This window comes from Histoplasma capsulatum (genome assembly GCF_000150115.1).
Source record: "Histoplasma capsulatum G186AR genomic scaffold supercont2.13, whole genome shotgun sequence".
Classification (NCBI taxonomy): Eukaryota; Fungi; Ascomycota; class Eurotiomycetes; order Onygenales; family Ajellomycetaceae; genus Histoplasma; species Histoplasma capsulatum.
The window spans coordinates 734,542-759,269 of NW_025544813.1; the positions used below are offsets into that span (position 1 = coordinate 734,542).

Genomic DNA, 24,728 nt, shown 5'->3' on the forward strand with positions numbered 1-24,728 from the left:
GACGGTGCGCACGGCGGACAACAACAACAACAACAACACCCTCGCATCAAGAACATTCCATTACCCAACCCCTTGTTTTCCTTTCTTTATTTAACCCATGGAAATCATCGCCCCCGGCTTCTCTTCGCTTGCGGAGGCCAATCACAGCATCCGGCCCCTGGCGAAATGTTTCAGCTCCCCTCCTCGAAGTTGTATGATGATGAGAAGTCGTGATTATGTGCCCATCCATCGCTCAACAGAGATACGCACGTAGGCAGAAAGTGTCCGCCCTGAGAATGGGGTTGTAAATCGTCATGTCAATAACTAACTAACTGCAAGTTCTCTCTTAGATTGAGACACTGCTATGCTCACTTTGGTCGTGAAGAGTGTTGAGTTTGAGGAGCTTGCTTGTCATGGTTAGATAAAAGCCTCTTGAAAGAGAAAGGGTATTAATAGTAATTGTAATCACCGAAGCTATCATCATCGTCATCATCAGCAGCATTCATCAATCTGGCCCCCCAGGTCTACGATGTTTGATTGATACATGCAGCCACAGACTCATGACGGTTATCATGCAAGGTCTCCTGCTTGCATATATATATATATACACTGCTCTACATGCAACCATTTAAGTTTTGCCTTTAACCGGTAGTCATGATTCTTTCAAGTTACTACTGAACTAGTAGCTAGTAATTTTTGTTCCGCAGCAGAGGACTGGACTGATAAGCGTCAACGACGACATACACCTACATAGTACATAACTACATACCTACGCTGCGCAGATCCTAACATTTACCATTCACTCTGCAGCTCGCGCATCCAATCCATCTCAACCGCCGCAAACCTGCCATGATCAACTAACCACCCTCCATCCTCGGTGGGGCGGAAAGGGGGAAAAAGAGAAACATAACCGTGGTAATACTTGATATTTCCACGTGCATCCTCCATGCTCCATCCAATCCATAAAAACCCATAAAGCTTAGCTTAGCTTATGTAGCTTATTTAGCTGCAACCGACAAACCACAAGACAGATAATAGATTCATGCAACCTGAGCCTTGGATGGATTGTTCCCGTTGAGTTTTCTCAGGATGAAACTACTAATATACCCGAGTTATTTATCCATTTTTGAATTGAAACTCGAAATCGAGGATGAGTAAAGTAACGTCCATTGTAGTTGTTGAAACCATTTATTCATTGTTCACCATTCACCATTCACCATTCACCATTCATCAGTCTTCTTAGAAACATTATTGCCTTCTTCTACCTTCTGCGGATGAGGATGATGCACCGGGCCACATTTTAATCTTATGAAACCTCCTCCTCTCAAAAAATAAGCTTATAAAGGGTAGGTAGGTATCACATCCCTTCATCACTGGACTAGTAAGTATACCTCTGTCCCTCTTATTGAAGCAGAGAATGCACGGAGGATACATACATACATACATACATACATAGCGGAGAATTCGTCACGAATCGCGATGGAGAAATAAATCTCTGTATGTCCCGGCTCCGGTGCCTGGCCGTACCCGGAGAGGTTATATTTAACTCTAACTGTAGGGTAACCGTTAGGCTTTTATTTTTTTTATTTTTTTAAGGGCTTGTTTGTTGCCTGGCGCCCAACGCAATGCAATTTTATAGAGAGATGGATACTATATACATATACATATCTATATACAGTAACTACAACGATCGATGGTTAGGCAGGCGGGTTTTTTCTTTACTAGCTCTCAAATTTCAGCGATAAGCAAACCTATCAGGTTTATGTTAGGCAGGCAGTTCGGGATCGGTACAAGTAACTACTAGATAAACAACAAGGGGATTATAAAAAATAGAAATAGACTGTTGACCAACATTAACTAACTACCGCAAAAAATGCTTCCCAAAGTTGCACTTCGACCACAAATACTATAATACAGTTGGTAGGAGGAGAGCAACATGCCCACCACCCTGTCCTCTATCCTGTCCATTAAGTTTGTCTGAATCCATCCCCGTAAAATCCCCCGCGGACACGCCGGTTTATGCTTTCCAAGACTTGAAACAGCCGGTTTCAGAGACAAGTTTTTATTACAGTCCCAGTTGCTCTTGCACACCACCTCCCTAAGAACAGCGTAATTCTCGATTTCGACTGCGAAGCCTTGGTGTTGCTAAACCATGGTTTAAAAATAAAAATAAAAAAAACGCCATGTAACTCGCTGGAACGTTGGCTTTTTTGGTCTCGAAACCCTTTTGTAGTCAGTTAGTTAGGTACGGCAGTAACAAGCCCCCCCGTAGAGTTCCATGTGGCGTCAAGGCCCTGCTGCTTGTTTTATTTAACTTCCCAAGTTAGCGTTCAAAAAACGCGGCCTTCTTTTGCCTTGCTGACTGGCTGGCTCCTTCGATGGGCATTTGGGATTTTGAGTCGAGTCGAGTCGAGTCGATTCATCCGATAGGCTCCGGATGTCTCACTCTTGCGAAAAGGGCCTTGGGGAGGAGGGATGGGTGGCAGGAGGTGGAGAGCTCATCCAGCCTAAATTCCAACGCGCTTGTCCACGAGTATGGAGAGAGAGTGTGTGGTGAATTTCTGGCTTGTTGATGTTGTGGTTGTAAAAAACGAAAAGAAAAGAAAAAGAACAAATGTTGATGCAGTGGGCGAGTAATGAGCATGCGTACATTTCCTGCGTGGTTCTCCCGGCGTGGAGAGTAATCGTCTTATCATTGCACCTCGCTGGCTGACGACTTCCCAGCACGCATTGCGGAAGTCGACCTACCCGGCTGCCGGTGGGCACGATATATTTGTATATTTATATCAGCCCGCCTTGAGGATGGATCCAATCTACCCCATGCACCTTTCCATGTACTGTACTGTACTCTACTCCTGCTAATGCGTGTGTATTTTTTTTCTTTTTTTTTTTTTTTTGAAAAAAAAAAATACCATACAACCTGATGCAGGGTGATAGCCACGAACTACCAGCCATGAACTCCGTCCCCGACACGGCCAATGCGCCCACGGCATCCAACACCTTCAAAGCTACGCCGGCTCGGAGAATGCCCAATTTCCAGCTGGACCGGTCTCGAATCCAGTCCAGCCAGCATGGCTCGAGACAGTAGAAAATGATAAGGCGTCATCCCGCGCACTTTTTACCCTCCTGTTGTCCCGGGAGATAAACGTGAGTGCCTCAACCGTACCGTATACGATGCACCGCAGGAGAGACCAAACGCCTCCATTCTAGAGCAGTCGAATGGGTGTATCTTGAGACAATGCAGAAACAGGATTTGCAGCTGTACTTGATTAACTCTGCCCAATCAATACGCATTCACGTTTGCTGCGCCGTTTTGAGTTCAACCTCCATGAGTAATGACTGACTTGACCTCGTTGAAGAACAGCGATTTGGCTGGCTGGCTGATTTATTTATGGAACTACCGGCTGCATCATTGCGGTGGAGAGTGAGTGAGTGAGTGAGTGGACATTGTGTGTTTCTCTGTCCAGGCTAAGATCGATCAAGCTTTTTCAAGCTGCAGATCTCATTTGTGGAGGTTTTTGCCATCCACTATTTTTCTTTTTCTTTTTCTTTTTCTTTTTTTCCGATTTCGATGCAGGCTCAGCAGGAGGAGAGGAACGATGTGCTGTGGGCCCCGATTGATTCACAGAAGACTTAGTATAAATCACTTCCCTGATGCCAGGTCTCGCAGCAACAGTTTAACTCCTTCCAGCTCAAATAGAGATCCTCTCTCTGCACACGACATGTAACTAACTGACTTACACACTACACCGTTCATGGACGGAGACGAGCAGGAACCATTCATCTCCCAAAGATGAAGACTGCCAGCCACCCACTCCTCGAAAAGAAACCCCCCTCCTGACGCAGCCCAGATTTCAATATAATGGCGGATATTGTTTCACTCGACGTAACTACAGTACAGTATTGCGTGATGCCCGTATCCGTATCCGTATCCGTTGAATTGGGGCTTGTGCGCCCCCAACAACCGCAAATCGCTGTTTTATCATCAATCGTTGAACTAAGAAAAAAACAAATAGTTAACATGGAAGTACATCCTCAACAGAGCACTTCGCTTCTTAACACTCTCTGTGTATGTTTGGGTGATTCTCGATTCTGGGAATCGAGATTCTCCTTTGGGTTGGATGGCTGTTTTCGCGCCCAGTTTGAATAGTTAGACAGTTATCTTCGGATGTATATATATTTTCATTTCACAGGTGCGGCTCTGTATTCTATGTAGTTACCTGCGAAAAGTTACCAAGCTCACATCGCCCCTCTCGTGCTCCAAACCCTTGAAGATAAATAAGTTAAATGAATTAAATAAATTCCTACAGCGGTTCTGTAGCTGACGCATGTTACCTCCGCTGTAGGGAAATCTTAACTAACCAAAAAACTAACACCCCCCCTTCCCTCCACTTTCGACATAAAAGTGCCGCAAACCCAACGACCGTCATCCTACTTCAGACAAAAAAAGAGAAAACCAAAGCCTACGCCCCAGTTCCACTTCCAGTTCCACTTTCATCCGAGTGCCTTCCGCAGCGTCGCAATCTGCTCCAGAACAGCGGACCTGCTCGTGCCCCCAATTGCCGCCTTCATCTCCACAGACCGCTCGTAATCAAAAACCTCCAGCACGTCGTCGCCAAACCGGTTGTCGACGCTTTGCAGCTGCGCCAGGGTCAATTTGTCCATGGGGATCCCTTGGTTTTCTGCAAGAGCCACGACGCGGCCGGCGATGTGGTGCGTTTCGCGAAAGGGGAGGCCTGTTTTTGTTATGCATTGCGGATTAGTTTGGGGTTAGAGTGTTTGTGCCCGATTGGGTAGATTGCGTTTTAGATAGGGGGTATATGGGATTGGTGGGAGGGTTGAAGGCTGGTTTGGGATTGCGATTGGAAGGGGATGCTTGTTTTGAAAGGAAACGTTCTTGAATCTTTGTTACCTTTCCGAACGAGATATTCCGCCAGATCAGTAGCCAGCATGTCCGGGGTTAGGGCCTCGCGCATTTTATCTGGGAAGACGGTTAGGGTGGATAGCACGCGGGTTGCGATGAGCAAACTATCCTTCAGCGTCTTGATGTGTTCGAGGAGCGGCTCCACGCTCTCCTGGAGGTCCTTGTTGTATGTTGACGGAATGCCCTTGATGGTCATCATGAGACCGGCCATACCACCAAATATTCTCCCACACTTGCCTCGTAGGAGCTCGAGGGAGTCACCTGTCGGTGTGTGTGTGTCAGAGTTGGCCCCTCTGCTAGCCTTTACAGTAAAGAACTTTGATTCAAAGAAAGGCGAGGGAGGATAACAACATACTATTCTTTTTCTGGGGCATCAACGAGCTTCCCGTGGTGTAGGCGTCCGACAAGCGGACGAATCCAAATTCAGTCGTACCGTAAACAATAAGATCCTCGCTCCAGCGGGAGATATGCAACATCAATGATGAGCCCCATTGCATTGTTTCTAGAATGAAGTCCCGGTCTCCAACCGCGGACATGCTATTGGGGATCAGGCCGTCAAAGCCCAATTCTTTCGCCATGGCTTCTCGGTCAATTCCAAACGCATTTCCCGACAAGGCTCCGCAGCCAAGAGGACTGCGGTTAACGTGTTTTATAACCTCGCGCAGACGCTCCAGGTCGTTCATGAAAAAGCTGCCGTAACTGAGCATCCAGTGGCTCCATCGAACTGGCTGTGGCAGAAGCGTTAGAAGGTCAGCAAAATGAAATATCCTCGTCTCCTCGTTTGTTGCTCGCGGAGGCATTTTTACCTGTCCACGCTGTAAGTGGGTGTATCCGGGGATGACATAGTCGATATCATTCTCCGCCCGATCCGCAATGGCCGTTAATAGATCGACAAGGTACGTTTCGATCACGCGTAGCTCATCCCGAAGCCACAGTCGCAAATCCGTCGCGACCTGGTCATTTCGACTGCGACCACTGTTGGATCAACGGAATCGTCAGCTACTGAGCAAACACACAAACGTTTCACTCCACGACGATTCCCAACCCACCTAGCCCCCTCCTCCGCGCGTATAGAAGTAGACCAAACAGCGGCAAAGGACAGTCCCAAGAGATGAGACAAAAAAAGAAAGAAGGAACAAGCTCATGTATGTATGCCCTTACGTATGAAGCTTTCCAGCAATGTCCTTGCCAATGATTTCCCCCAATCTGCGCTCGTTCGCGGTATGGATATCCTCATCGATGCCGGGGACGATCTTAAAGACTCCCGTCCGCCATTCCTCCAACACTTTCCTCAGTCCGGTCTCAATGGTGCCGAACTCATCCTTGGTAAGGATCCCGGTTGTGACATTTGCTCGCGCGAAGGCAATGGAGCCGGCAATATCCTGAGCGTAGAAAGCGCGGTCGAAGTATATGGACTCGTTGTACGCGACCATCAATGGGTCGGTGGCGCCTGGAGGAGGGAGATGATAATACCAGGTCAGAGGGTCAGCGGGGTAAAGTCAATTCGTTCGACAAGGGGTATTTGGGAATGAAAGGAGAGGGAGGTTTGGTCAATGTCAGCTTACCTGTGAACCTGCCGCCCCAGAGTTTACCAGCGACCGCCCCGGAGGCTGTTTGCTGGTTTTGTGAAGCCATCGAAGCCTGGTGGGACTTGGGTACAGGAGGTGGTGTTGGGTTGAGCTCAGGCGGGTTTGTATACTATTTTTTTTCTTTTTACTTGTTCTTTTCTTTCTTTTTTTCAAACTTGTGCAAAAATGAATAACGTGAGAATGGCAGATTTCGTCGCCGCTTTTCCGATATATATTTCGGCCATCCAACGTCCATCCATTCCCATTCCCATTCCCATTCCCACCACCGCCCTGTATGCAACGATGCTACTATGCAGCTATGCAATTATCCTCGCACGAACGTCCTCTCCCGGGCCATTATCCTGTCCCCTCGCCTCGCGTCGGGCACCGTCTGCTGCAGCACCAACATCCTAACTTCTAAGAACAGCCAGCACGGTACTCGAGGTGCAGATATGCTCGAAGTTACCTTGCAAGGTTCTCAAGCATCGGCGGCTAAATCCCCTTTGAGCCATGAGGGACCCTGAGAGCAATGCTATCTATCGCTTTGCCTGGAAGTGGGTCATTGTCAGAGTAACGTCATTCATTCCCTGTCTGCGCGTAGGTTGCACGCGGACTTGATGCCCGTGAAGTGCACATCCGACAAGGGGGAGAAGAAGGCGACAAGGAGGAGTCGTGGTAGTATTTTCGCATGTTCGAAAGTCGTCGCTTTGGCTGCGTATTTATTTACTCCCTCGGCCGTGGCTTATTTATTTCAACTTCCCTTCTCGTATCTAGCTTCCGACTGAGGAGGGTTTTATTGCATACGAGGCTTTTGACTGAACGTCAAAACTTCTCTTGCCCCCTCTCAATCACCGCCTCCCCTACGAACATATATCCACCTGAGGCGAAATATAAAACGAAATGAACGGAAAATCGAAACGATAAAATCTCCGGCAAGTTTTATTAAAACAACGTAAAACTCATTAGCATAAGTACAAGTAGTACATGCTCGATACAGAGTCCGCTACTTTGCTGGGTATTTTGGGCGTCCGCTTCAAATCTCGGGGTATATCCTCCTGTCCTTTGTTCCTCGAATCTGTAACAAAAGAACATAGCAAATGCACCCAGGGAAAAAACAAAATGAGAGAAAATGCAAATACGTAAAGCATGCCTGCCAATCGAAAGGGGAAAAAAAGGATAAAGAAAATTATGTACATAATCGAAATTCAAGACCTTGAGTCAAGGCCTTGCTCGCTCATCAAAGCACAGCACAGCACCATTTAGATATCGTCGTCGTCTTCGCTCCTCTCAAAAAAACTTTTACAGCTTGACTCGCCCCCCTTTCACAGTTTCCCACTCCTTCTTCCCAAACGGGACATACTCGCCCCCTCTAAACCAGTATAGCAGATCATCCACCCCCTTCTTGCTCAACAAATCCACATCCACCCCTTCCTTTTTCAGCACATGTTTCTGTTGCTTATTATTGCCTGTCGACTGTGTGCCTCTCGTTACCCTGAGAAATAGTGGGACAGCATACTTGGGCAGATTCTCCGACGCAAGTCGAGCCAAGGAGCGCAGCACGGTTGATGACGGCTCCAGAATCGGTACTTCCGATGCGTCCTCATGTTCACTGTTGGGCGGAGGGGTGATCTTTGCCTGGTCACGGAACACGATGGCAGCACATCCAGCACGGCCGTCGTGGTTCGGCAATTCGACGCCGTAGACGTTCGCTTCGAGCACTTCGGGGTGCTTGCCGAGGACTTCGGAGACTTCGTTGGTGGACACGTTCTCGCTGCGCCAGCGGAATGTGTCGCCGATGCGGTCGGAGAAATACCAGCGGCCCTCAAGGTCCCAGCGCATAACGTCGCCGGTACGGAACCACACATCCCCCTTCCTCAGCACGTTGCGCATTATCTTGCCCTCTGTCGCACCGCGGTTGTTGAAATAGCCCTGGAAGGTCGACTTGATGTTCGGGGCGTAGAGTTGGAAGAGGAGCTCGCCCGGCTCTCCCCTGGGGACCTTCTTGCAGAAACCCGTCTTGGGATCGCGCCGCGGCTGTTCAGTCTCGTAGTCTAACTCGACGACCGCGACAGTGTGGCCGGCTATTATCTCGGCAACCGGGCCGTTCTTTCCGATGGCTCCAGCTGTGAAGTCGTTGCCGGACCTGTTCCAGAGGCCGGCGGTGCCCTCTGTCGAGGCATAGAATTCGCAGATCATCGGCACGTTGAACCTCTCTTTAATGCGATTCCAAACGTCAGGCCGCAGGCCGTTGCCGTAGAGCATGCGTACGTTGTGCTTGAGGTCAAGATTCTCGCCACTAATAGGGTCGATTTCGCGTGGTGTTGCCAGCAGATATCGAAGGGTTTCACCCACATACTGAACGACAGTTGCCTCGTTGTTGCGGACTTCTTTCCAGAATTTGCTGGCGGAGAACTTGCGGCCGATGATGATGGTTGTTGTTGAAACCATGCATGCTAAATAACCTAGAATGGCGGCTGTGGAGTGGTAAAGTGGCATGCACTATGAAATATCAGTTTGGACATTCTTGCCTGGAGAGGAACCAAAAAAAAAAAAAAAAAAAAGAAAAACGCATGTATCTGCTATGTATATGTACGCGCAGAATACACTGCATCGCAGAAACACCGCAATGGGGATTATAGCGACATTTCGACATACCGTATAAACGCGATCCGTCGTTTTCAAACCAAGCCATTTGCCAACGAATCCAGCGGCCATGATACATTTATACCAGCTAACAATGACAGCCTTTGGCAATCCCGTTGTGCCGCTAGTATATATTAGAGTGGCTACGAACAGTTAGACATACCTGGGCAAAGAGAAAAGCTATTGGCGCAGAACTAATATTTACTTACCCATATCACTTGACTCTGATCCAGGCCGACTCGAATTTGGTGCCCGTTCGGCCGGCGTCAACAGGATCTCCCTCTCCAACGCCTTATCATAGAACACAACTTGGACAGAGCCACCCCCTTCTCGGAAGTCCGGCCTGCTAAACATCTCCAACTGTTCTGGTGGGAAAAACTCCTCCTGCAACTCGCGCTCAGCAAATAGGATCTGGGCAGTTGACACCTTAACACAATGCACCAGAGACGACTTGGCCAAGTTATAATTGATCAAAGCTGGCCTCGCGCCAATACTCCACAACCCCATCCACATAAAGACGAATGCAGAGGAGTTCATCAAATCCATAATTACCACATCGCCCGTTTTGATGCCATGGGTATTTCTCAACCAGGTGCCATAGCGCAGAGAGGTGGTGTATAATTCGTGGAAGGTCCAGGTTTGCTGGTCGTACACAAGGGAAGGACGGTTAGCAGTGCACTTATCCAGTGCGTTTCTTTCCATGACGTAGAATAGATTGCACTGGTCCCTCCGCTCAGCTATCATACGGTCGAGGGTGCAACGAGCTGCCGAATAGAACACATTGATGTCTTCCCAGATGCCCCATCGTGCGTTCGAATAGGCAATGGAGGCAGCGGCCGCCGGCACAGCGAGGGATAAGGGAACCTCTGCTTGCGCATCATTAGTTGGTGGTTTCGGCTTGTTTATTGATTGACATGAGAGCTATGGAAGAGGGAATCATGGAGAAGGGATTCGTACCTGCGAGACCCATGTGTGGCGTGGAAAAAAATGGAGGAAATGAAATGGATTCGGTTATCCCCCGCAAACTTGAAGTCGAGGCCAAAAGTCAACGAACGAGATAAAATGAGAAAGGAAAAAAGAAAAAGAAAGAGAAAAAGAAGGTATTGGGAGAGGGAGGGGGAGAATACTGAACGAAAGTGCTTTCTGCCTGAGTATTTGTTCTGCGAGAGATTGAAAGAGACGGTTATTCACACCCTTCATCACGTCTTACAAGCGTCGTCCAGATGGACCTGGCAAATAACACTGCTATTTCTGTGTTGACTCGATAGGAGAGCCAACTTCACTACGGGGAAGCAGACGCACTATTTCGAGGATTGGAATGTTGAGCAAATTCTGATATTGGAGCATCTAACAAGCGAAGTCATGGCGCATAAGAAGATCACAAAAAATAAAACTGAACAAACCGAAAAAAAATTTAAAAAAAAATAAAATAGGGGGCTTAGCTCGGCGTGGAATGGAGGCCACATCAGTTATTTCAATTGTTTGGCGGAAGCCTGTCCATGGTTCATTCCTGCGATCGGTGGGGATACCGAGCTGTGAGATAGCTCGGCTCAGGGCCGGCAGAGTCAAAACCATCGTCATGCTGCGGAGGAGAGTCCGTACACCGGTGAATGGCAATTGGCAACATGATTGCTGGGGCCGAGGGAACCCGCTGAGGATCGTCCTCCACAGCGCGAGTTTCTCCGTCCGGTGCCAGCAATCGTCTTCACGGTGGCTCAAGAAGGATGAAGCTGAGGAGGAATAGGGTCCAGAGAGCTTCGAGGCATCTGCTGCTCGTAACGTGGCCCGCCTGGCAAACTCAACCGCCCGTCGGCTAACTCTATAGACTCTTATCAAATAATCTGCGCCGTGGCACATGCTGCGTCTACGACGACCGCCTTCGCAGGGCACCCAAATGCGCCGATTTGACTGGGGAGAATCGTACTTTGTCGCTGCGACCCCCTCGGGATTTCTCATTATTGTTCGCTGTGGCCAAGCTGATGGAATGCCGAATTCAGGTTCCCCGCAATCCGCACCGAGGCGCGAGCAAGGATATGGGTCGCCGGCGCTTTGTTTCGGTTTCCGAGGATACGATTTCCAGTTTGTCGTTGACCACAAAATTAGAGTTTTTTGAGAATGATTATTCGTGGTTTGAGCCCACTCGTACCAGACACAGACAACATGATTCCATTTTATATACTAACAGATACACTTTCAAACCCGTGCTTCAAAAACGCCCTCAGCCCAATCCTCACATACTCCTTGAATTCCCTTTCATCCCCACCAGTATCCCCGGCCCCGCCCGCATCCCCAAAACATGCACCAGCCTCACCATCTTCGAAACCCTCACACACGCCACAGACCCAGCCACGGGTTTCGCCGACTCACAAGCCCACCGATTCTGCTCAATAAACCCTTCCAGCAGCGCCAAGTTATGCCGCGCGAGCGCATTATTGCGCTTGAGCAGGTTGTGCAAGCGCCCCTCATGCAGCGCGTAGAGGGCGATCTGCCGGTCGATCTGGCTTGCTGAGACGATCGTGTAGGCGCGCCAGGCCTCGCATGCCCGAACCAAGTCGACGTTGGGTGACGTGAGCCAGCCGACCTGAATGCCAGCAAGAGAGTATGGAGTGTTCGCGCGCGATTTGGACGATGGATTCGAGCGTTGAAGGGGGATGATCGAGGAGAACACGAAATTTATCGTGATCAAGTATATGAAAACGATTTCCATTCTATGCCATTCTATTCTATTCAGGACTAATCAATGCCATCTCAAAAAGAAAAAGAAAAAGAAAACAAAAGAAATAAAAGGCAATTCTCAAAACCCCACTAGCGCCATCATCCCACGCTCAGCTCCTCAATGTCCGGCCGCCACTTATCCTCCCCCTTCGTCTTCCACAGACTTACATCCGCCCCCAACGCTGCAGGCTGCGTATACAGTTGCTGATACGTAGGATATTGGAATATGACATGATCGCCACGATCGTACAGGCCGTAGAATACTAGGCAATTCGCTAGCGATGCGCCGGGTGTTATCAGCACATTTTCTAGCGAGAGCGGGGTTGATCTTTTCGCGGACTACAGGTTAGCTGTGCGGGTGCACAGCTGCTCTGAGCCGTATTGTGGACTGTAATCCATAGCTCTGGATAGGAGCTTCGTGGATAACGATACCATTTTCATTGTTGTTCGAGGAAGAGGATGATGGGTTGTCAGAGAGCAAATGGAGGTCTTGGACGGAGATGGGGAGGGAGCTGAAGGTGGAGACATTACGCTTCGCTTTGGGGCTGTTGGCATTTGGGGTACTGCATTGGGGTTGGATGTAGGCTGGCTTGTTTTCATGGAGGAATCTCTGCGGCGCCTATATTATCTACAACTTCCTTAGTCTCATCAACGCCGTTGCATTTAGGCTGCTGGTCAGTGGGATAACCCCATACTGATTCGTCGCTGGAGGGGGCAACAATAGCGTTAGGATCCTTTGGCTTGGTGGCTAGTGCTTTGTATGCATCTTCTATATGCTTGTTTGTAATGACCACGACAGGCTGTGTCGGTTCTGTTTCTGCCAGAGGATCATCAAACTGTATCGATTATTGAGAGATGAAGGATTCAGAGAACTAGATGATAAGCTCGACGATCTACGATGTATGTCACTTCTTGCTAACTAGTACTAACTAGTACTAGCTAATGAACTAGTAATAGTTAACTGAGCCTCGTGCCTGCTGCGTGACTAAGCTCTGACTACGCCGGGAGGCAACGTCATGCCGCTCCTGCAGTTCCAGCCTCCCCAACTGGCTCCAACGGCTCCTCATCCAGCACTTCCGCAGCGTCGACTCCTGCGGCCCGTCCATCTTCGAGCACAGGAGTTCTCATAACCGCTCGTGATCGCTAACTATATGTGGATGCTCGGGTTCCGCAGCAAGAGAAATAACGAGCCAATCGAGGGGGATGCCTATCGCCAACTACGCCTCTCGCTCCTCATCAACTAGGTTTCCATCCTGCAACTCCGCCTGTATGCTCTGACATCACCAATAACTATTCTGTCTCCCTACCATCATCCACGGTATTTGGTGTCACCCTTGCTTCATCGTCTCCTCGGCTCTGTGTATATGCGCCCATCGTCTATTTTGCCCTGTCTGTAGCCCTCCGCGATGCGACCCCCTTCGCTCGCAAGCTCCCTCCTCTACGCCTCTATCCTCGCCTCGTCATCACTACCATGGCTTGCCTCGGCCTTTTCCAATTACTCAGATTCCTCCCTGCTTCTCTCATCACGCGTACTCCTTCAGGACGATCGTCCGAAAGACTGCCCTCCGTGCTTTAACTGCGAGCTCGAAGCCTTCCAGTGCCACCAGTTCGCAGCCTGCAATAAATACAACGGGAAATGCGATTGTCCTGCCGGATTTGGAGGGGATGATTGCACCCTCCCTCTCTGCGGCTCCTTGCCGGATGGGAAAGAGAGAGCACCCCGGAAAGGAAAATACTGCAATTGTACAGAGGGTTGGGAGGGTGTCAACTGCAATGTTTGCAAAACGGACAATGTCTGCAATTCTATGATGCCGGAGGGCGAGGGAGGCGTATGCTACAAGGATGGCGTTACCCAGAAGGAGAATTATCAGATGTGCGCGGTGACTAATCGCAAAATTGTTGATATGCTTGGTGATCAGAAACCGGAGGTTACATTTTCTTGTAAAGAGTCGGACCACAAGTGCAATTTTCAGTGTATGTTTTTCCTTTATCCATATCCTTTAAACATCATACCTTTTTACCTTGTTCAATATCGCACCCGCTGACATGGAATCTAGTCTGGGTTGACCAAGTTGAATCGTTCTACTGCAATTTGGATACCTGCAAATGGGGTATGGAGAGTACATACTCCCAGAACAAGACGACTTATACCTGTGAGAACGTAAGCTGTCGATGTATTGCTGAAAGGATGCTGTGTCAGAAGGATGCACTTGACCTGAGCGACTTTTTGAAGGAGGAGATTAAGGGACCAGCTACTTTTACGTCTACGTCAACTCTCGGAGGTAGTAGCGAGGATGGAAGCCGATTCTCAGAGCCAGTTATGAATGACATGATCAAGAATATCTTTGGCGACCCGGCTATCTTTTTAGCATGCCGGTCGGGAGAGTGTTTGTATAAGACTGATCTTCCAGGCTATAAACCACCGGTGAAAGTTATCAATACTCCGCTCATTTCGGGAGTAATCGCGAGTTGCTCGCTTTTCATTGTGGCCGTTATCATGGGCGTATGGTATCTGTCTAGACGCTCGGCCTACCGTGATTATATTTCCTTACCGCTCGATGACTCCGATGATGAAGGTGCGAAACTCATGGTCGACCACAAACCCGCCTCGCTACACTTTGAAAACGTTGCCTACTATCTTAACGGGAGGCAAATCCTTTCAGGAATTCAAGGTTCTGCTCATCCAGGCCAACTTATGGCCATTATGGGAGCCTCTGGTGCAGGAAAGACAACATTCTTGGATATTCTTGCCAGAAAGAACAAACGTGGCACGGTGGAAGGTGTCTTTTATGTGAATGGAGAGAAGGTCGATGACGATGAATATCGTAGTGTCATAGGGTTTGTTGATCAGGAGGACACGATGTTACCGACTCTCACAGTCCATGAGACAATTTTTACCAGCGCTTTACTCAGGTTGCCCCGGAATATGAGTAGGGCTGCAAAGGAGCAGAAAGTTTTTGAAGTCGAGAAACAGCTTGGGATCTATCATATTAAAGATCAGATAATCGGATCTGAGGAGGGAAGGGGGCGCGGTATCTCTGGCGGGGAAAAGAGACGTGTTGGTATAGCATGCGAACTTGTGACGAGCCCTAGCATTTTGTTCCTGGATGAACCTACTAGTGGCCTGGTATGTCTCCCCCCCCTCCCCTCTCCTCCCCCCGAAATCTTTCGCTGCCCATTTTAGTAAATCCATTATTGACTCTTTGCAGGATGCTTTCAATGCGTTCAATGTTGTTGAGTGCTTGGTGACCTTGGCTAAAAATTTCAACCGCACCGTCATCTTTACAATCCACCAGCCCCGCTCGAATATTGTGGCATTATTCGATCAATTAATCTTACTGGCTGAGGGCAAAACCGTTTACTCTGGCCCATTCGCTAGCTGCCAACCATATTTCGACCATATCGGATATTCGTGTCCCTCTGGCTTTAATATCGCAGATTATCTTGTTGATCTGACCATGCATGCTAGTAACACTCACTCACGGTATGAAGATGAAATTCATCTGGATGTCAACCACGATGCTGCAAGAACCGCGACTAGCAGCTTACGAGCGGTTAAATCTATCGCGAGTGTGTCGAACGCTTCCGTGGACAATAGCAGCTCGGACAGACCTAACGAATCGGGATTCCGTCCAATCAGTAAACGTAAGGAGTCACTCAAACAACGACAGGACAAGCAGCTCTATACAAGGAGGAGGGCTGCTGAAGTGGGTACGCCCTCTACTTTACGCACTGAGGATGAAGAACACATAGTCGGTAGTCTTTCTGGGAACGGCCAACATCGATCACGCCAACCAAACAATGTTACTTTGCGAGTTATCGATGACCCAGATCAACCTCCTCCGTCTTCAGCGGGATTCGGCACCGACCTTGATCATCTAGTCTCCAGCTACATCGAATCAAATGTCGCAGCATCAGTGCGTGACGAAATCAATGCCGCCGTCAACATGGCCGCAGAAGCAAACGGATTTACGAGCTCGGGACTGGAAGCAAACGGGTCCTTAAATAAATCAATGACTGGCTATGCTAAAGTTGGCCTTTACAGGCAATTCACCATCCTTTCCCAGCGGACATGGCGCAATCTATATCGCAACCCCATGCTCATGCTCACCCACTATGCAATCGCTATCGTGCTCGCGGTGCTCTCCGGCTTTCTCTTCTACGGACTAACAGACGACATAAAGGGTTTCCAAAATAGACTAGGCCTATTCTTTTTCCTCCTCGCCCTCTTCGGCTTCAGCACCCTAACTAGCCTAAACGTCTTCTCAACCGAACGATTACTCTTCGTCCGCGAACGTGCTAACGGATATTATTCACCAATAACCTATTTTGCTTCAAAGGTCGCCTTCGACATCGTCCCGTTACGCCTTATCCCACCAATCCTCATGGGCATCATCGTATACCCGATGGTTGGGCTGATCCCCGCGTGGCCCGAATTCCTCAGATTTATGCTCATTCTCCTACTGTTCAACCTCGCTGCAGCTTGCATCTGCCTGACTATCGGCATCGTCTTCAAAGACAGCAGTGTCGCAAATCTGATGGGCAGCTTGGTGATGCTATTCAGTCTCCTGTTTGCTGGCCTCCTTCTCAACCGCGATGCAATTCCGAAATCTGCACTTTGGCTTCAAGTGGTACGTATTTTCCATTCCATTTCCATCCAGAATCCAACCCAATTTCAAGTCCCCCTCCCCCCTCTCTCCCACACAAAAATTTCTCTTTTAAAAAAATTAAAATCAAAATTAAATTAAATCCAATAATGCTAAAGTATATATGTTTCATCAACAGCTCTCCATATTCCACTACGGCTTCGAAGGCCTAATCGTCAACGAAGTAACATACCTCACTCTCATCGACCACAAATACGGTCTTGACATCGAAGTCCCCGGCGCCTCGATACTGAGCGCGTTCGGCTTCAATACCCTGGGTCTGTGGCACGATGTTATTGGCCTTGGCATATTCTCTGGCGTTTTCATCGTTATTGCATATGCCGCTATGCACTTTTTACTTGTTGAGAAGAGGTAGAAAATCCATATAAACATATGGATGGTTGTCTGAATGAGTGAGTGAGCGAGGGGATGCGTGTGCATCAACCAAATCAGATGGGGCAAGCTCTCAATTTTTTTGGGTCTCCTTTGTTTATAAATATATATATATATATATATACTCTTCTTCTGTTTCTTCTACGCTGTCTTCTCTTACGTTTTCTGTTGATTTGTGTCTTTTTTTTTCCTTTGCAGTTTTCCGGCCTCACCATAACCTGCCTTGATAAACGGCGGATTTCACAAATAGGTAGTGGGTGGTGCTATGGCAAGTCAGGAAGCTTCAATCCTTCCTGACTAGTAGTAGGATTTCAAGATTTTGAATTATTAACGAATGTGAAATAGAACAGCACAGCGCACCTAAAGTATTATTTGAACTAAAAAAAAAAAAAAATCCTCCGCACGAAAACAAATTGGCTATTTAAGTCATAGCTCAATTAGGACATGGTTTTTTTTTTTTGGGACCATCCTGCGCTATCGACATACAGTGCCTCGCAATAAGTTTGAAACTATTGTGACTTCTCATCAAAATCTACTAGTCCAAAAGTAATTTAACTTGTAGTAATTAGTTGTAGTTATAGTGTCACAAATGCATCCATTTACCTCTATTTTTCCACTCATCTACACCATTCTCTACTTTTTTATCATTTTTTCTATCTCCTTCCTCACATGTTTTCTTTATTGAGTGGAAATATTTGATTTCCAGATGTAATTTAATCAAGCAGAACTAGTTCTGCAATATACAGTGCAACTACTAAACTACTTTTGGACTAGTGGATTTTGATGAGAAGTCACAATAGTTTCAAACTTATTGCGAGGCACTGTATCTATCATTGGAAGGGGTCTGATTTTTAGGTGGACAGTAAAAAATGACATGCGATTTTTGCAACTTGCACGGCATTGAATAAACGAGGAACAAGGAAGGGCTAGGAGGAACATATACATATGTCATAAACTGTCAGTGCAATAACACCTTCTTTATGGGACTTTCGTCAAAAAACACCCCCCCCAAAAAAACCATACTGTACACACCGATAGATAAGGGTCATAGATGACGAGCAAATTCAACCGTGCAGAGATTTCAAAGATGAATTTTTTTTTTTTTTTTTTTTTTTTTCGCTTGTGTCTCAAGATCGCTCATCACTCGTAGTTAGGCTCTCTCATACCATGTCAAAAGTTTCACCAGACTCAGTCACCCCTCCACTGTGAGTGATGCACATTGAAGTCTCTCAGCATCACAAGTCCTGCTACCCGATTTACTTTCTCATATCAATTTGAGCCATTTTGTTTTCAATTAATTCTCCAGCATCGATGGGACAATGCGGGTGGCTGTCATAGTCTCAGACTGCATATATATATAGCCTTAGAAAAAGTATATATATGAAGAATTAAAAAAAAAAAAAAAAAAAAGGATTGATCCTTTTGGCGTGGTGGTAAAAGCCTTGCTACAAGATTGCATGTTTAGCTATGCGATTTAGGTACCTGGCCATATTTTCGGCCAATAAAACTCGAAGAATGAGGTTTCTAGGTATTTGATTCATCCAGCTTTTTCAGCTCGAGGATACTCTTCCGATATCGTCACAAGCAAACGCATGCCGCATGCATGAGGTAAAAACAGTGTCCTACGGCGTTGTGGCTGGATAATACCAAGTAACTAATCAACGCCTGGCCCTCGAGAGCATTTTAAGTTGTAGCGGTACATCACCGTGTCAACCATCGGATCACCCTCCAACTGTCGCCAATCAAGTTGGCGAAACACCTTACCCCGACAAGACATAGTAGTTTGACGGGGCAATTTCATGGAATACTCATCCCTGGGCAGCAGGGGGATATAAGGGCTCAGTTCGGCGTTTTCGTTTTCGTGCACTGCTTCTGCTTCTGCTTCTTGGACATTGAGCGGCAGGCGAAGGCTCCACTCGAGTTGACGGACCGACACAATGTCACATACGGTGACGCCGCCCGCAAATCGGTCAAGGCGATCGAGAAGAGGAGACTCGGTCTTGCAGCAGTATTCCATAAAGCGGGCAAAGTAATCCATTACGATGGAGGATTTGAGGTCTACCATGGCATAGACCCTGCGAAGGTGTGGCATGCCTTCTAGATCGGGAAGGTCCCGTGTCTGGATATGTAGACATGATTTTATTAGCATGGGAAGCTGAAACTTGGGAAGTAGGAAATTTTTCAAGTCGTACAAATAAACCAGGGGGCTGGACATAAGCCAGCTGCTCAAGAAGCGGACAGACAGCCTTGAGCTCAGGGATGGGTAGATGTGAAGGCGAAAGGGGCATGGTCATGGCGAGCATCCGAAGCGAACTAAAATTATGTCCCAGATGGGGAATAAACTGGTCTACGCTTAGGGAGGTCAATCGAGCTGCTATCTCGTCCCAGGAATCCTGGGAATCCTGGGAACCTGCACGATTCGGAAGAGGTTTACCCTCAAATGCGAGTGATTCAAGCGAGTGATAATCCTGCCACTCCCCAAGCAGAGTCCCCTGAACAGTCCTGTACGAGTGACGTCGGGAGATTTGAAGATGTTTCAGACACCCGACGTCCACTGCTTTCCAAAAAGTTTCCTCAATGGAATCAGAGAACCCATAACCGTAATATACAGTACCAAGCAGGTCAAACGACTGTAAACAAAGCTTTTCCGATGCCTGCACGAATGGTTCAAAAAGCACGAAAGTTGGATCTCCTTCGCCTTCCAGTACGCTTTTTGGCGCACAGTCTGGATAGCCAGTTCGGAAAACCAAGTAACCGTACCATGTTGCCCAATCACCGAAGCGGAGCGCCAACGACTCCAGGCTCTTCCGGTGGGTGAAAATGGCGTCTCTCAGGCCTAGAAGTTCTGGTTCCGTACTGGCCTTGATGGAAAGTGACCGGAGAGGACATTGCGATAGAAGGTCCAGTTTCAGGACATCAAGAGGGTAGGCAAGTTTTGTAACACGCGGATCGCCATCGTAAGTAAAGGCAGTTATGTTTTGGGCAGCAAATGCTTCCATGAGGTCGCCCGGGGGAACAGGATTTGAGGCCCAGCTTGCTTGAAATCAGCGACTGAACCACTATAATCGTTTCATCGCGAGGGGGGACATACATAACCTCGTCCAAGGAATGCATTTCGCGAACGCAACCCAACAGAAGATCCATTGCCAGTGATTCACCCCGTTCGAAGACATCTGACTCATTTGCGAACAATATCGACAGCTTTGTGATAACCGGACAGAGAGTCTTCCTGTCTCTATACAAACCACGCAGCTGTGTGAGCCAGGGCGGCGAGAACTCCGGTTTCGATCGCGGTCGCAAGGTATTGTCCAACTCAATGATGGTATGTTGGTAAAGCAACCGGGTCGCTTTCTTGTTCAGGGACCGGGATACACAGCACAAGGCAGCACGGTCCCGGAACCGCGGAATCTATGCTGAGATTTAATACAGCAACGTAATAAAATGGAGCGAAATGAACTGGATATCATACATAGGTGCCTATATGCCAGATAATTTCAATTGGAAGACTCTCCATGGTCGAGCAAATGGGTCGGCGCCGATGCAACTGTATCTTGGCACACTGGATCTAAGGGGAAGCCGTCCCAATGCTCGCGTTGGGGTTCCTCGATAATGATATTGATTCAATTTGGTTCATACAAGAGAAGCTTGCGTGGCAGGGATGCGACTGACTCATTGATGGGCGTGGACTTTCTCAGGCCTACCCTAGTTAGGCATCGGACATCGCGAGTTGCTCACAGTGCGGTGCATGCAATACAGTCATTATTATTATTTGAGCTCTGTATTGGGGCAGCCACATTCATGACACCAGGTTGGTGTCGAAGAGTGTTGAACTGAGCATGCCACTTCGAGACGACAACAAACGGAGAGGAATTGTTTCCTTCGAGCCTAGCGGAAAACGCTTTCGGTTGGATAGCTCAAGCGTCATTTTGGGCCGGAGAGACAGGGTACAGTACCTGGAACAACATCGATGAGCCTCCCCTCCCGCACGCAGACGGGAGAATGCTGAGATCTCTGGGTCGATTGAAGCGAATCGTCAACGCAGCTTCTTCCTGCCTGCTTGGCGAGTGCAAGGCATCATATCATATCATCACTGTTGCTGCCTGCGGGTGGTGCCTGAAGCTGGGAGGAGCCCATAAATACGAGCAGGATGTCCCTCCTGGGGTGCCATAAAATTAATAACGGGATCGGGCTGCTGATTCTCTAACCTATATATCTTGTCCGTTGGTCTGTTAAAAGGAATTTCTCTCATTCTTTCGCTTTTCCTGGACTTTCACTCCTATCCCTCATCTGCCCCTCTGCACGCCTAGCAAATAAAGAAAAATGTCCGACATCTCAAAAGTTACAATTATCGGAGTAAATTTCCCCTTTGTTATGTCTAGAATTCCCTTCATGTATCTATCTATCTCTTCTCTATTTATATTCCCCTAAACCATAACTATAAACTTTTGAGCCCCAAACCCTAATACCCCCTTACCTCCCTTGTACTTATTCCCTTTCCCTTCTCCGATTTCCGCCAACCTAACAACCACCCCCACCCACAGGCCGCTGGTCACCTAGGTCAACATATCCTAACTGCTCTACTCGGCGAGCGCAAGCTCACTACCCAAATCCTCACCCGTATCGAATCAACCTCTACCTTCCCTGATGACATCCCGGTCGTCAGGGCTGATTTTAGCTCCGTCAACTCCCTCAAGGACGCTTTACGGGGCCAACATGCGATCATCAGCGTAGTGGGGATTCAGGGTGTGTCCGACCAGATCAATGTCATCGATGCTGCTGTTGCTGTCGGTGTGCGCCGCTTCATACCCAGCGAGTTCGGCAACCACCCGGAGTCCGAACACAAGCGATTGCCGGAGATGAGGATGACCCAGCCGGCTAAAATAGCTGTGATGAAGCATCTAGCTGAGAAGGTCGTGGAGACGGCGGGCAGATTCTCGTGGACGGCGATTGCGGTGGGGAACTTTTTCGATTGGGTGCGTATTTGGTTGAATTTTATTGTACATTTTCGTTTCTCGTTCTTTTCGGGTATATTGACTCTATATATACCAACATTCCTAGCTTTGTTTTTGAGGGGAGAATGGCTTTTGAATATCAAAATTGACGATCCCTCAATTAACCCCCATCGATAGTCTATTAAACGTTTCCCCGCCTTCGGTTTCGACTTAGCCAACAAGGCAGCCCGAATCTATGATTCAGGCAATGAGTATATCACAGGCGTGCTCATCGACTCCGTCGGCCAGGCCGTCGTGGGCACTTTCCTCAACCCCGTCGAAACGGCAAACAAATTCCTGCGCATCAGGTCCCTGGAGACGACGCAGAACGAAATTCTAGCGGCCTTCGAGCAGCTTACGGAATCCAAATGGGCGGTCGAGAGGATCTCGACTCAGGAATTGTATCGAACTGGAAGGGAGAAAATGGCCAAGGGGAAAGCAGGGTGGATTCTGGATATTCTCTGTACGCAGATTTTTGCTGATGGCGCGGGTCGATCGGTTGTTGCGACGAGGGAGGATTCGGATAATACATTGGTTGGAGTTCAGGAGGTCGAGTTGCAGGATGTGATTAGGGGAATTGTGGCGGAGAGTCGAGATATGTAGAATCTCAGTGCACAGCAAGTAGATTTGCCGTCACCTTTGGAACTCCCTTGCCGCGTTTGACACTATCATCATGCCTAAGTTCTGTTCATCAATTGTTGGAAGACCTCAAAATCAAACTTGACGATGGCGTCTCCACGTCATATCTGTCATCTTCACTATCCCTGTTCCCATCGTCGGCTTCATTTACTTTTTCTGGCAATCGTATAAACCAAACCGCCACGAAAATTAGCCCATACAATAGTGTGATTCCAAAATATGGCAATCCAATCCACCCCTTCCCCATCTTCAATCCCAGTGAAAACAACCCAGCCAGTAATGGTGAGCCAACAAAAACGCCGAACATTGAAACCACCGACACCACGGAATATAACCTTGCCATATGCTTGGGTTCAACGTAGGTAGCCACCATGCTCGCATTTAGGGAACCGAGCCCGGAACCAAGCGTGTAAATCACCAGCCCTGCGATCATGGTGGCAATCGTTGGGGCAAGGCCTAAGCAGAGGGCACCAAGCGTGTACATGATGATACTATATCGGGACAGGATGAGATCTTTGGTTGCGGTGGTATAGCGCCGGTTTACAGTGAGGTAGCGGGAGACTGTGGGCAACAAGACGAGGAGCAAGAATATGTTGACGCCTGCGAAGATGGTAAGGGAGAAATTTGCTGTAGAGAGGGGGATTCCATAACGAGTCGAGACGTATAGAAGCATGATTGACAGCTGCTTACTGCCGATGTTCGCAATGAATAATATCCAGAGGATAAGAGCTGTGGTGCGGTTTGGGATTACGGATTTGATGGCTGTGCGGAGAAGATGGAGACGGTGTTTGAGAGTGGGTTTTGAAAAGCTGTTATGAATGGTGTCAAAGAGATCTTCTACATCCTCGCCACTTGCGTATTCGTCTTCCGAAGTTGGCTGTAGATGCGATTTGAGGTCTCTGAAACGAACCGTCTCAGGTATTATTAAAAGCAACGGGAGACTGCAGGTAGCGCATATTGAGCCCAAAAAGAGAGGATTCCAGGGGCTCCCTTTTAGCATCATCCATGATGCTAAGAGAGGGGCCAAAAATTGAGTGATAACGATAGCCAAGGCTATCTGGAAAAATGCCGTTGATCTAGGATGGAAGGCAAGAGTGAGAAGGTGGAGGGATTGATGGAATGTGTGAGGAGAAAATGGAGATATTCGCACCTATATCTAGCCTCAACAACATCCGTTATCATTGTCATCAACATGGCTAATGCCACGCCAGCTCCACCCCCTATGAAGAGAGCTGCTGACCCCAGCCACACTGCCCGTAGAGACATGACCCGAGAGAACCAGCATACCAAAAGTACCCAAAATTGACCCAACAGAAGGCCAACCACCGCTAGGGAAAGGACAAATTTCCTTCCGTATTTAACGTTGTCCGCGAGACGTCCGTACGGAATAGAGAGTAGAATGCCTGTGAATTCCCAAAAATGCATCCAGGCGGATAGCAGATCAGTCACAACTAACTTTAAGGTAATTGTTTATTCAAGGGTTAATTGACGGCTCTCTTGCAGAGAGCTATTTCCCACGAAGGAATGAAATTGGAAATGAGCATGAAGATGAATATATCAACTACATACTGGGGAGCGCTTCGAAACTGATCTGCAATCCTTGCACGAAGGCTAGTTCGCCCTGCACCGGTGGGATTTTACACTTGTCCTCTGGAATGTCTTCTAACAATCGATATTGGCCTGGTTCGTGCTTTTCATAATACTTGCGGCAAGCTATAGCCTCGTAGATGCGGGTTTGAGGAGCGACGGAGAGGAAGTTTCCAAAATCAACACAGAATACTATTAGTACACAGAGAAATACGAAAACGACAGGTTTTTCCCTGGTTTTTCGAGGGCGGACTGTTGGCAGGGACGATTCCGTCCCAAGGAGAGCGTTAGTCTCATCGTCGAGGAGAATATGATCAGAATCAGCAGCCATTGTTGTAAAGAGAAGCACGGATTTGTTTAAGGCAGCTGCGCCATTCAATTGATTGCAGTGAGGAGACAGTTTTTCCATTGTTGCGGCCAAGGAAAGTATTTGTAAGTACCGGATGTGCTGGACCCCTGCGTGTCAGCCAAGGCAACACAATTAACAAGTCTCCGAACCAATGGCGCTGAGTTCATGTTGGATCAAACCAGGATTAAGTATTTTGGACTGAATTGAGGTGCCCTGGCGAATGAATGCTGTTAGTTGCTTGATCTCCGCTGGGTTGTTGTCAACAATACGTAATTGTCTTCTAAGATTGAAGTA

General features: G+C 48.0%; 9 protein-coding genes across 9 annotated transcripts; 2 read left to right on the forward strand and 7 right to left on the reverse strand.

The window, feature by feature from the left end:
* Positions 1 to 1,199: 1,199 nt before the first annotated feature.
* Positions 1,200 to 2,710, reverse strand: HCBG_08209 (uncharacterized protein; the record flags this gene model as incomplete). The annotated part of the gene is made up of 5 exons (XM_045435258.1): positions 1,200 to 1,247; positions 1,428 to 1,531; positions 1,731 to 1,776; positions 1,924 to 2,124; positions 2,681 to 2,710. 5 exons carry the CDS (start codon positions 2,708 to 2,710, stop codon positions 1,200 to 1,202), a joined length of 429 nt encoding a protein of 142 aa, XP_045284564.1.
* A 1,763-nt stretch (positions 2,711 to 4,473) lies between these two features.
* Positions 4,474 to 6,538, reverse strand: HCBG_08210 (argininosuccinate lyase; the record flags this gene model as incomplete). Its single annotated transcript, XM_045435259.1, has 6 exons — positions 4,474 to 4,715; positions 4,892 to 5,164; positions 5,259 to 5,631; positions 5,710 to 5,878; positions 6,065 to 6,353; positions 6,469 to 6,538. 6 exons carry the CDS (start codon positions 6,536 to 6,538, stop codon positions 4,474 to 4,476), a joined length of 1,416 nt encoding a protein of 471 aa, XP_045284565.1.
* A 1,052-nt stretch (positions 6,539 to 7,590) lies between these two features.
* HCBG_08211 (AMP dependent ligase) lies at positions 7,591 to 10,084 on the reverse strand (the record flags this gene model as incomplete). Its single annotated transcript, XM_045435260.1, has 4 exons — positions 7,591 to 8,970; positions 9,127 to 9,257; positions 9,324 to 9,980; positions 10,072 to 10,084. The coding sequence occupies 4 exons, from the start codon at positions 10,082 to 10,084 to the stop codon at positions 7,771 to 7,773; spliced, it is 2,001 nt and encodes a 666-aa protein (XP_045284566.1).
* Positions 10,085 to 10,618: 534 nt separating this feature from the next.
* HCBG_08212 (uncharacterized protein) lies at positions 10,619 to 11,821 on the reverse strand (the record flags this gene model as incomplete). The annotated part of the gene is made up of 3 exons (XM_045435261.1): positions 10,619 to 10,624; positions 10,717 to 11,292; positions 11,426 to 11,821. 3 exons carry the CDS (start codon positions 11,819 to 11,821, stop codon positions 10,619 to 10,621), a joined length of 978 nt encoding a protein of 325 aa, XP_045284567.1.
* A 107-nt stretch (positions 11,822 to 11,928) lies between these two features.
* Positions 11,929 to 12,935, reverse strand: HCBG_08213 (uncharacterized protein; the record flags this gene model as incomplete). The annotated part of the gene is made up of 4 exons (XM_045435262.1): positions 11,929 to 12,157; positions 12,219 to 12,448; positions 12,525 to 12,665; positions 12,792 to 12,935. The coding sequence occupies 4 exons, from the start codon at positions 12,933 to 12,935 to the stop codon at positions 11,929 to 11,931; spliced, it is 744 nt and encodes a 247-aa protein (XP_045284568.1).
* A 300-nt stretch (positions 12,936 to 13,235) lies between these two features.
* HCBG_08214 (ATP-binding cassette protein) lies at positions 13,236 to 17,010 on the forward strand (the record flags this gene model as incomplete). Its single annotated transcript, XM_045435263.1, has 5 exons — positions 13,236 to 13,803; positions 13,887 to 13,990; positions 14,030 to 14,956; positions 15,039 to 16,460; positions 16,615 to 17,010. The coding sequence occupies 5 exons, from the start codon at positions 13,236 to 13,238 to the stop codon at positions 16,849 to 16,851; spliced, it is 3,258 nt and encodes a 1,085-aa protein (XP_045284569.1).
* Positions 17,011 to 18,522: 1,512 nt separating this feature from the next.
* On the reverse strand, positions 18,523 to 20,615 carry HCBG_08215 (uncharacterized protein; the record flags this gene model as incomplete). Its single annotated transcript, XM_045435264.1, has 4 exons — positions 18,523 to 18,987; positions 19,061 to 19,901; positions 19,960 to 20,276; positions 20,604 to 20,615. The coding sequence occupies 4 exons, from the start codon at positions 20,613 to 20,615 to the stop codon at positions 18,523 to 18,525; spliced, it is 1,635 nt and encodes a 544-aa protein (XP_045284570.1).
* A 573-nt stretch (positions 20,616 to 21,188) lies between these two features.
* Positions 21,189 to 22,462, forward strand: HCBG_08216 (isoflavone reductase; the record flags this gene model as incomplete). Its single annotated transcript, XM_045435265.1, has 3 exons — positions 21,189 to 21,221; positions 21,410 to 21,841; positions 21,998 to 22,462. The coding sequence occupies 3 exons, from the start codon at positions 21,189 to 21,191 to the stop codon at positions 22,460 to 22,462; spliced, it is 930 nt and encodes a 309-aa protein (XP_045284571.1).
* An 88-nt stretch (positions 22,463 to 22,550) lies between these two features.
* Positions 22,551 to 24,416, reverse strand: HCBG_08217 (uncharacterized protein; the record flags this gene model as incomplete). The annotated part of the gene is made up of 3 exons (XM_045435266.1): positions 22,551 to 23,574; positions 23,649 to 23,826; positions 24,068 to 24,416. The coding sequence occupies 3 exons, from the start codon at positions 24,414 to 24,416 to the stop codon at positions 22,551 to 22,553; spliced, it is 1,551 nt and encodes a 516-aa protein (XP_045284572.1).
* Between the last annotated feature and the right edge of the window lie 312 nt (positions 24,417 to 24,728).